At 45.3% G+C, this 11,679-nt stretch overlaps 1 protein-coding gene across 1 annotated transcript in view; it reads right to left on the minus strand.

Moving 5' to 3' along the window:
- Positions 1-11,502, minus strand: part of MBD2 (methyl-CpG binding domain protein 2) — a 32,991-nt gene extending 21,489 nt beyond the window's left edge. Inside the window, exon 1 of the mRNA XM_068424434.1 lies at positions 11,192-11,502. Within this exon, the coding sequence (XP_068280535.1) occupies positions 11,192-11,304 (113 nt within the window). The 5' untranslated portion in view covers positions 11,305-11,502. The remainder of the gene's footprint in view (positions 1-11,191) is intronic.
- Positions 11,503-11,679: the final 177 nt, after the last annotated feature.

Raw genomic sequence — 11,679 nt, forward strand, 5'->3', positions numbered from 1 at the left:
TAGGTTTGCTGTTAAAATAATCTGACCCATTGTCTTTCATTCCTATTCAGGCACCGGTAAGAAAAGTTCAGGATAAAACCTTGGGAAGGGCTGAATTTACTGAATAAAGCCTCCTGTTACAGAATCAACCAACCGACCAGGTTGGAAGAGCCCTCTGGGCTCATCGAGTCCAACCATTGCCCTGACACCACCATGGCAACTAGACCAGGGCACTAAGTGCCATGGCCAGGCTTTTCTTAAACACCTCCAGAGATGGGGACTCCACCACCTCCCTGGGCAGCCCCTTCCAATGGCTAATGACCCTTGCTGAGAAGAAATGCTTCCTAATGGCCAACCTGAACCTCCCCCGGCCAAGCTTGAGGCTGTGTCCTCTTGTCCTAGCGCTGGTTGCCTGGGAGAAGAGGCCGACTCCCACTGCGCTACAACCTCCCTTCAGGTAGTTGGAGACTGCAATAAGGTCACCTCTGAGCCTCCTCTTCTCCAGGCTAAACACCCCCAGCTCCCTCAGCCGTTCCTCAGAGCTCAGACCCTCCAGACCCTTCACCAGCTTGGTCGCCCTCCTCTGCACTCGCTCCAACACCTCAACATCTCTCTTGAGGTGCGGGGCCCACAACTGGACACAGGATTCAAGGTGCGGCCTCACCAGTGCCCAGTACAGAGGGACGATCCCTTCCCTAGACTGGCTGGCTACACTATTCCTAAGAGAGGCCAGGATGCCATTGGCCTTCTTGGCCACCTGGGCACACTGCTGGCTCATGTTTAGCCATCTGTCCATCAGCACCCCCAGGTCTTTTTCCACCGGGCCGCTCTCTAACCACTCTTCCCCCAGCCTGGAGCGCTGCAGGGGGTTGTTGTGGCCCAAGTGTAAGACCCGGCACTTGTTCTTGTTGAACCTCATGCTGTTGGTCTCGGCCCATCTATCCAACCTGTCCAGATCCCTCTGTAGGGCCTTCCTACCCTCCAGCAGATCGACACTCCCACCCAGCTTGGTGTCATCTGCAAGTTTGCTGAGGGTGCACTCAATCCCTATGTCTAGATCATCTATAAAGATACTGAACAGCACCGGCCCCAGAACTGAGCCCTGGGGAACACCGCTAGTGACCGGCCGCCAGTTGGACTTTGCCCCATTCCCCACCACTCTCTGGGCTCGGCCATCCAAATCTATCGATTAAGTGAACGGTGAAGCTCTTAGCAGGGACAGACTGCAATCCATCACGCATACATAGCCCACATCACTTGTGCATCCAACTTAAGAGATACTAACAACAGATTGGTTCCAAGAACATCGTCCACTCAACTCCATTAGCAGCTTACGGCAACCAAGAAGCTCTCGTTTTACAACCTACTATTGTCTCCTCTTCACCCCACACCTTCATCATTTTACAAAACCAGTAGTACTTCCCATTCTCCACCTTCAACGAAATCTAAAACACACAACTGAAAGTGGAGTTCACTGAAGACCAACAGATTGAGAAGCATTCCTTCTGCTTACTTCAGAACATTATGTTGGCACAAACTCTAAAATCTAGTGAATTCTACTACGAAACTACATTTAATTTGATCCCATTTTCCACAAACGCCCCGATCTTTAATTGTTCTTCATTTCAGAGTTGCAACAAGTTCATATGATGTCAAAACACTGGAGAAATGCTCTGTAAGCCACCTGGTTCGACCTCAGTAGCTGGCAAACAAAATACCCCCTTGACTTTTTTTCTAATGCCATCCAGACTCATCATTTCACGTGTCAGACCTTGCCCCTGTTCTAAGAGGGAGATGAATCCATGAGCTGGAAGGATTTGAAGAAACTCAACACTTTATTTCCACCCCACCCATCTTAGTTTTCACATATATTCATTTTTTTTACTGCCAGTCCTAGAGTTGTTTCCATTCGCTACTCGGAATGTGTAGGCTGACAAACCACCAAAATAATGCTTCGATTTCTGAATGATTCCCAGATTATCTTCATTCACTAACCTACTCCTGCTGCAAAGCTTTCTCTTACCTGCAGAGAAAGCTCCAGGAGGTAAAAGTCAAATAAAAGGCCTATTTGCCAAGGCTTTATTTGAACATCTATTAAATAATTAGTATGCACTAATGGAAAAGAGTGAGGTTATAGAACCTATTTAAACCACGTCTACATAAATCCTGCTACTCACACATCTTGGTTGAAACTAAGAAACAGTGTGGTTTTTTTCCCCCATAAAGGTGTTAAAACCAAGTTTAAGTTCAAACTTGGTTTTGAGTAGAAAACCAAGGTGGAAGGAGAGGTATGAAGCTTTCTTCTCTCTGAGAACGCACTCTGCAGGATACTCTGGAGTCATCTTAAGTCCCACTGAAATGGACACAGAAGAAAGCTCAGACTTTGAAGCCACACTTGCTGCAGAAGTTTTTTAAAATACATTGCTCTGAGGTCATACACTTCAAAATTTCAACTGCTACAGAAGTCAGAAGCACGGACCTCTACATTATTTTAAGGAAACATTACAAAGATATGGAAGAAACCAGTAAAATTCCCCCTGATCCACATGCTCTGGACATTCATGACTTTTACACTGACTCCTTTCATGCAACAAGAAGCAAGTGAAAGCGTTCTTTCAGGGCGCTGTGTCCTAGCAGGGCCTCTGGCCTGCCTAAACTGCAGCATGACCCAACGTTGAGACAATTTAGAATTGAAAGATCAACGTGGGATCATGGAGGAACATCTCCACGTAGAATTTCCAACAAGAGATTGTTGTAAGACTTACTTTTATAAGCATTAACTAAAAAAGTTGTGATTATTTAGTCCTACCTAAAGACAGTTCATTTTCTATAGCTTTTAAAACAATTTGTTCACTCCAATTAGAAGTTTCTGGGGTTTTTTTCCCAAATAGAGATTTGGGAGACTTAATTCTACCATAGCTCACATGAATACCAGCACTTAAACCTTGATCTTCTCAAATTAAACACTGTACAACGTTTCCAACATAACAATTAACAAACCCCAGCACACCTCAAAAGAGGTGATGTGCAACACCACCTCAAAACTATTCTTTCAATGAAATTATCAAGGTTTAAATCACTTTCTACGAGATTACACGAAGAACACAACCCTTCACCTCCAGCAAATTCACATACTATTCAAACTGAAGCTCTTAGTGGGCTGAAGGTGATTAAGTTATATAACGAGCTTGCAAGGAACTTGATTAAAAAAGACAGTTTTCAGATGTTTCCTGTGAAGCAGTAGAGCAGCTAATTAACGTAGAAGCAAGTTACCTTGAATTTTATCGTACAGCAAAATAATGATTTGATCCTACTTGATCCTAGCCTAGCTGGCCCCCTCCCCAGTTCAAAATGCACACCAAGTTTACAGGCAAGATAGTAGTGTGGCTTATTAAAACAATAACCTTGATGTTGGCAGATGTTTCTGGCCTTGGTTGCTTTCAAAAAAATTTTGAGAAACTTCCTTTTTTCTTTTTTATTTTGAGTTTTTGCTTGTTGGCCCTCCCCATCAAACTGATTTTGGAGGAAAATTTCAACCACAGCAAGCTAGATGCTCCAACAGCAGATGAAAACAGGGAAAACACGCTGTGTTCTCCAAGTTTCAAATGTCTTGCTTTTCAAAACAGCTCTAGCTTCACGGTTTTGCAGCAGTGACTCAAGTGATAAGAAACTGAAGAAATGTTGAGGTGTTGGAGTGAGTCCAGACGAGGGTGACCAAGCTGGTGAAGGGTCTGGAGGGTCTGAGCTACGAGGAACGGCTGAGGGAGCTGGGGGTGTTTAGCCTGGAGAAGAGGAGGCTCAGAGGTGACCTTAGTGCAGTCTACAACTACCTGAAGGGAGGTTGTAGTGAAGTGGGAGTCGGCCTCTTCTCCCAGGCAACCAGCGATAGGACAAGAGGACACAGCCTCAAGCTTGGCCAGGGGAGGGTCAGGTTGGACATTAGGAAGCATTTCTTCTCAGCAAGGGTCATTAGCCATTGGAAGGGGCTGCCCAGGGAGGTGGTGGAGTCCCCATCTCTGGAGGGGTTTAAGAAAAGCCTGGACATGGCACTTAGTGCCCTGGTCTAGTTGCCATGGTGGTGTCAGGGCAATGGTTGGACTCGATGATCCCTGAGGTCTCTTCCAACCTGATTCATTCTGTGTGTGAAAGACAAGGTGTGATCTCACGGCTATTAAAACTACAATTCACTCCCTTAATTTAGTATTTACACCCTCTACCACAGCACCGCAGGGACGGTCTAAACAAATCAGTCCCACCACCTGTCCCAAGGAGGCCGACAGTTGCACAGTTCCTGTTTTCTCAGGCTCCCATCTGGCAGGCTGCAGTCGGACCTAGAGCCGCACACCAATGAAGAGGAAGAAAAATGCTAAACGCTTTTGAAAAGGCAATGCAGATTAAAGACATCTTCATTGGGCTACCTACAAGAGGTAGAGCAAGGCAAAGTATTTCTACCAATGACTCACACAGAATCACAGAATCAATGAGGTTGGAAGAGCCCTCTGGGCTCATCGAGTCCAACCATTGCCCTGACACCACCATGGCAACTAGACCAGGGCACTAATTGCCATGGCCAGGCTTTTCTTAAACCCCTACAGAGACTTTCAGAAGAGATGAGAAGAAGATGATGGCAACTGAAAATTCTCCTCAATGAAGGCCAGCCCCTGCAGAAAAAAAACACAGTAGGAGCAGCACTAAGAAATTAACAAGTAGCCATTTTTTTCTTGCACAGAAGGTGAAGCACATTCTCGAAATTTAGACCTCACTAGAAGGACTTGTTCTATGCTCTAATTACCTTTGGAAACAAAAAAAATCCTAATAAGCCTATGTATAACATAAGCACAATTAAGCATAACTCAGGAAGCCATGAGTTGCTTTTAAAGACAAAGGTAAAAGTCTCCTAAAAAAAAATGTAAAAAAAATAAAAAAAAAGTAAAAAAAAAAGTAAAAGTAAAAAAAAAAGTAAAAAAAAAGTAAAAAAAAGGTGTAAAAAAGGTGTAAAAAAGGTGTAAAAAAGGTGTAAAAAAGGTGTAAAAAAGGTGTAAAAAAGGTGTAAAAAAGGTGTAAAAAAGGTGTAAAAAAGGTGTAAAAAAGGTGTAAAAAAGGTGTAAAAAAGGTGTAAAAAAGGTGTAAAAAAAGGTAAAAAAAAGGTAAAAAAAAGGTAAAAAAAAGGTAAAAAAAAGGTGTAAAAAAAAGGTGTAAAAAAAGGTGTAAAAAAAAGGTGTAAAAAAAAGGTGTAAAAAAAAGGTAATAAAAGGTAAAAAAAGGTAAAAAAAAGGTAAAAAAAGGTAAAAAACAAGGTAAAAAACAGGTAAAAACAGGTAAAAAACAGGTAAAAAAAGGTAAAAAAAGGTAAAAAAAGTAAAAAAAGTAAAAAAAAGTAAAAAAAGTAAAAAAAGTAAAAAATGTAAAAAATGTAAAAAATGTAAAAAATGTAAAAAATGTAAAAAATGTAAAAAATGTAAAAAATGTAAAAAATGTAAAAAAATGTAAAAAAAGGTAAAAAAATTTAAAAAAGGTAAAAAAGGTAAAAAAAGGTAAAAAAAGGTAAAAAAAGGTAAAAAAAGGTAAAAAAAGGTAAAAAAAGGTAAAAAAAGTAAAAAAAGTAAAAAAAGTAAAAAAAGTAAAAAAAAAGGTAAAAAAAGTAAAAAAAGGTAAAAAAAGTAAAAAAAGTAAGAAAAAAGTAAAAAAAGTAAGAAAAAAGGTAAAAAAAAGTAAAAAAAACGTAAAAAAATGTAAAAAAAAACTAAAAAAAGTAAAAGAAAATCTAAAAAATGTAAAAAAAGTAAAAAAATGTAAAAAAGTAAAAAAAATGTAAAAAAGTAAAAAAAATGTAAAAAAAAGTAAAAAAAGTAAAAAAAAGTAAAAGTAAAAAAAGTAAAAAAAAGTAAAAAAAAGTAAAAGAAAATGTAAAAAGAAAATGTAAAAAGAAAATGTAAAAAGAAAATGTAAAAAGAAAATGTAAAAAGAAAATGTAAAAAGAAAATGTAAAAAGAAAATGTAAAAAAAGTGTAAAAAAAGTGTAAAAAAAGTGTAAAAAAAGTGTAAAAAAAGTGTAAAAAAAGTGTAAAAAAAGTGTAAAAAAAAGTGTAAAAAAAGTGTAAAAAAAAGTGTTAAAAAAGTGTAAAAAAAAGTGAAAAAAAGTGAAAAAAAAGTGTAAAAAAAAGTGTAAAAAAAAGTGTAAAAAAAGTGTAAAAAAAGTGTAAAAAAAGTGTAAAAAAAAGTGTTAAAAAAAGTGTTAAAAAAAGTGTTAAAAAAGTGTAAAAAAAAGTGAAAAAAAGTGAAAAAAAAGTGTAAAAAAAAGTGTAAAAAAAAGTGTAAAAAAAAGTGTAAAAAAAAGTGTAAAAAAAAGTGTAAAAAAATGTAAAAAAAATGTAAAAAAAAAAAGCACAGCACTAAACTAATCCTACCGTCACTGGAAACTCTCCGGCATTTATCTTCCTGTCAAACCACAAACCAAGCTTCAAAGGGATGTCTGTTTGCCCCATGGGTACACCTAGACTGGGAAAGCTTTTGTAGTTAAACTTAACAACCCATTAGAATCCGTTGGAAGCTGTGTCTACTACTTGGCTTTTTAAATCTCAACTAGAAAAAAAATTAGAGTAGTTTTTGCTTGCTTTTTTCCCACGAAGAACAGATGCATCAAACCAGAACATTAACTTGCTGCTGCTGTGAAAGAAGTAATTTCATGCCAGAGTTTGAGGAATATTTTTCAACAGGTAAATGCTCTGGGGGGTTATACACACTAAAGGGATTTTAGAGACAAAAAGAAGGGGTAAAGGATGCTGAGATACCCAGGATCCAAGTTCCAGAGTTTTGCAGGACTTTGGAAGCGTGACTGAGTCTTTTGGCAGGACAGCAGCACCCCCTACCTCCCAGTCCACTGAATAAATCATCCTGAAAAACAAATCATGTCAATTTACTACAGCGTTAGGCCTGACAGCAATAGGTTACTAGGAGGAGAGTCGCTTAAAAAATGCTCTTTGTGGACGTACAGTTTCTCAGATAACTTTGATTACGAGAAGATAATTAAAGCTATGACAAATTGGAACTGTACTCGCTACAATACACACTCGAGCTACAGGCACAGAATCACAGAATCAATGAGGTTGGAAGAGCCCTCTGGGATCATCGAGGCCAACCATTGCCCTGACACCACCATGGCAACTAGACCAGGGCACTAAGTGCCATGGCCAGGCTTTTCTTGAACCCCTCCAGAGATGGGGACTCCCCCACCTCCCTGGGCAGCCCCTTCCAATGGCTAATGACCCTTGCTGAGAAGAAATGCTTCCTGATGGCCAACCTGAACCTCCCCTGGCCAAGCTTGAGGCTGTGTCCTCTTGTCCTAGCGCTGGTTGCCTGGGAGAAGAGGCCGACTCCCACTCAACTACAACCTCCCTTCAGGTAGTTGGAGACTGCACTAAGGTCACCTCTGAGCCTCCTCTTCTCCAGGCTAAACACCCCCAGCTCCCTCAGCCGTTCCTCGTAGCTCAGACCCTCCAGATCCTTCACCAGCTTGGTCGCCCTCCTCTACACTCGCTCCAACACCTCAACATCTCTCTTGAAGTGCAGGGCCCACAACTGGACACAGGATTCAAGGTGCGGCCTCACCAGTGCCCAGTACAGAGGGACCATCACTTCCCCAGACCGGCTGGCTACACTATTCCTAAGAGAGGCCAGGATGCCGTTGGCCTTCTTGGCCACCTGGGCAATCCTCTCCTCTCTCAAACTCAGCTCCAGAAGAATTACATTGCTCTCCATCACCATTAACGAGGATTCTTCAAGCCAAGCCCACCCAGGCCTCTGGTGTCACCCGTGCAAGCCTACTATCCTCAAATCAAGACACACGTGGAAATCTGTTTCTTCTGATTCACTGTATAAAATTAAGCAACTGGAAGTTTAATTGAATTATTCTAATTAGTCTGTACAAGGCACACAAAGCAAAACCCACTTCATACCCAACTACATATTTTAACAACGTAACGTTTATTCACTTTTTTTTTATCCCCCCAGCAGAGCTAGAGTGACATAACTCTTCTGAATGTATTTGGCCTGCTCTGCTTACTGGATCAAAACAGATTTTAATTTGTTTTAAATATAGCAGTGCTGAAATCTGCCTCGTAGCTATAACAGAATGAAAAAGAAAAAAGAAGATAAATTTCCTACACCAGTCCTGCCCGCAGCCATAAAAACATTTTGTATTTGTTTCACTTTGGTTGTGTAGAAGTAGTCCTGGTACTGAACAGAAGTTATTTCTCTAGACATAAATGCCTACTTATTTTTCCAAACCTGTAATCTGGAGTGAAATCAACAAACTCTAAGCTATGAGTTGTCTGGTAAGTTTTTAGTTTCAATTTTGTGGTTGCTTGGCAGAAGATCTGCATCACTGCTAACCATGCTGGAAGGCATCCGAAACTTTGAAACGTTTATTCCTACCACTTTCCCACATGAAAAAAAAAGAATTCTCGAGTCAGTGATGAACAGATTACAGTCTTGCATCTTCAACAAAATCGTGTTAAAGCGTTTCTTAAGAGGGTTTTAGGCAACAGCAGGATCTGAAGGATGAAGGCTCAGATCGTTATGCAGAAGGGGGTGACCTCAAAGGCTGCGTTTTGATCTGGTATTTGTGAAGTATTTCCACCACACCCCTCTTTTAACAGCTTTTTTCATGATAAAGGTCAGAAGACTTATGGATATACATGAAGAGGGGCAAAAAAAATCCTACCAGAAACTCCTGGAAGTGGTTTATTTTACCTGAGCAACTGGTCTTCCTAAAGCACAACTACATAAAGCAGCCCCGAAACAAGCAAGTTTCCAAATGCAAATCAGGTAGATTGCAACACGTATTAATCTTGCAAGAGTTGTACTTAATTACTAGTATTATTTAGACCTTCACAGCAAATGCAGCTTTGTCCAATCCCTTTTGGGTTTTTTGCTAGCCTTAGGAAATCATAAAAACATAAACCTCAGGTTTTTAGTCAGCTAAGTAAGGCGCCTTAACGAACTTAATGAGGTTACGTATCACTCTTTGCAAAGCAAAAACGAAAACCTGGGAAGACTAGAACTTACTGCATGTTTTCATAGTTTAATTAAGTAATACGTAAAACACTGACACCCTACATTCTGATGGGATAAACACGTGGCTAAACTCAAGTTTAAAAGTTGAAACTCAAGTTTAAACTCACGTTTTAGCCACAACTTCACTTTAGTGAAGTTACTTGGGCCTTCTAGGTTAAATACACGCCAACATAGTCAGCAGCGAGGGTCTGGCTGGAGAAAAGTCTGGCATTTAATTCTGGAAAGAGTAATCCTACGCAGAAAGTTGTTTAGCAAACTGGAGAAAACCAGAGAAGAGGATTCAAATCGTAGACTCGAGCGCGATCTTTCAGACAGGCTTCCCCAAGCAGCACCGCAGCAAGGCAAGGCAGATGCAAAGAGATAAGCCAGCGATGCCAGATGCCACCCAATCACCTGCCGCGATATTGGGAGCGCGAGTCAAAGGTGGTAAGACAAAACCAGGACTTGTTTAAAAAAGAAGTTTTCAATCAGATTCATTCAAAAAGCTCATGAAAAATCAACGTTCCTCTTCCACATTTAATCAACCTTTTGTCAGACGTTTCGTTTTGTTGAGCAGCAACACGTGATGGGTCAAATGATGCCACATTCCCCACTGACAGAAACCATTAGGTGGTGTCTGAGGGGGAGCAAACACGACTTCTCCAGCCTGGCAGCAGAAAAACCGAGTCCATTCACTGCGACAAAAAGATCTTGCTCAGAAAGAGCATGTTAGGGAGAGGTTTCAGGTGTGGTTCATCAGAGGCATCTAGAGCTATAAATAGAGGTGCTGTGGGTAAGAGGTTAGCCGTTGCAGAAGACAGCTTCCTCTGCTGTGCAGCAGGCCGGACTTACAGAAGCATGGCCTAAGAGCAAGACTTGAGAAGTTCTTTGGTTTCTGCCTCGAGAAAAGAACTAGCTTTTCAGTTTCTGAAAGCAAGCAGGAGGGTGAAACAAAATCAGGTTGCTGTTGCTTCTCTTAGGTTTACTATAACCTGTGCAGTAATAATGAGAACACTGAGCAGTGGTTTCACGTGCTTTTAACTTTGCTAAAATTTCAACTCAATGGCAAGCTTCCTAACAGTGTGGCGTGTGTGTCCTCCTCCAGTGACCTACCTATTTTGGTAGGACATCTTCGGTACAGATGATGGCACCGCTGACTTAGTTTAAGTGGCGCTGGGTGTTCTCCTGAGGCTAATGCTGCTCTGCTGAAAAGCGAGCCTGCGGAGGGTTGTCACGGGCCAGCGTGCAGCAGCACTAAGCACTCCTGTCCCAAAGGAAAACCGGGCCGAGGGGCTCCTTACAAGCCCTGCTGGCTCCGCGGCTGCCCAGCACTGTCTGCCCGCCCTGCCCTGGCACGGAACCACGGAGCATCGCTGCAGACAGCCGCCGGCTCCGCCCGAGCCAGGGGCACGGCTGCCTGCCCGGGGCTCCCGCACCCGCGGCGGGAGGAGCTCCGGCGGGGACAGGGAGGGGGGGGGCCTGGCCTCCAGCCCGCCCTGCGGGCGCCTCTCCCCGGGGCCCCCCACCGCTGCCGGCGGCCGCCCCGCTCTCCTCCGCCCACGGCCCCCCGCAGGCGCCGGCCAAGCGATCCCCAGCGCCGCCGCCGCCGCCAGCGGGGCTGGGCTGCCTCGGGGCGCTGCCCGAGGACAGACGCCCGTCCGCCCCCTCCTCTCCCGGTACCGGCGCTCTCCTCAGCGAGGCCGGCAGGGCCGCCCCCGCCAATGGCCTCTGTCAGGCGGGCGGCGGCGGGGGGGCACCGGCCTCACCCCCCCTGACAGGGGAGCCACGGCGGGGGGGCACCGGCCCTCTGACAGCCGGGAGCGGACCGAGCCCCTCAGCCGCCCCCCCGGCAGCCGAGCCGCGGCGCCTCCGTGACAGGCCGGCGACAGGAGGGGACCGGCCCTCTGACAGGCGGCAGGGGAACGGGACTCCCCGCAGCCCCTGACAGACCGGCGGCGGGAGGGGACCGGGACCGGCGCCGACCCTCCCCGCCGCCCCTGACAGGGGGGAGCTCGGGGAGCAGGTGGCGGCGCCGGGGTCCGGGGCCGTGAAGCGGGGGGGGGAGCGGAAGAGCGCTGGCACCGGTCCCTGTCCGGGCCGGCCCCGTCCCGCCGGGGGAACGGACTGTCACGGACCGGACGGCCCCGCCGACACGTACCTGAAGTAGTAGACATCGCTCTTGCCGGCGCTGAGGCCCGATTTGCGGATCACCTCTTCCTTCTTCCAGCCCGGGGGCAGCGCGGGGCAGTCCATCCTGCCCTGCTTCTCCATGCACCGGGCGCCGGGCCCGAGGCGGCGGCGGCGGCGGAGGACGAGGAGGAAGAGGAGGAGGAGGAGGGACAAGCGGGGAAGGGGCTCGCCCGGCGCCCAGCCCCCGGTGCTCGCAACAAGAGCTTTATTGTTCCCGGACGCGGCCGGGGCCGGGACCCCCTGGCGATGGCGGCCGCGGCGCGCTGCTCGGCGCCAGGAGCGCGGGTTGCGCGCGCAGCCGGCGGAGCCCTCGCCCGGCGCCCGCTTCCGCGGCCGAGCCCCGGAATCGGTGTCAGCGGCGCGGCCTAGAGGGGCCAGAGCGGCCAACCCCCGCCGACCATAGAGAGCGCCGTAGGCGGGACAGAGCGGCCGCGGAGCGGGCCGGCCCACGGGGCT

This window comes from Nyctibius grandis (genome assembly GCF_013368605.1).
Source record: "Nyctibius grandis isolate bNycGra1 chromosome W unlocalized genomic scaffold, bNycGra1.pri SUPER_W_unloc_2, whole genome shotgun sequence".
NCBI lineage: Eukaryota > Metazoa > Chordata > Aves > Nyctibiiformes > Nyctibiidae > Nyctibius > Nyctibius grandis.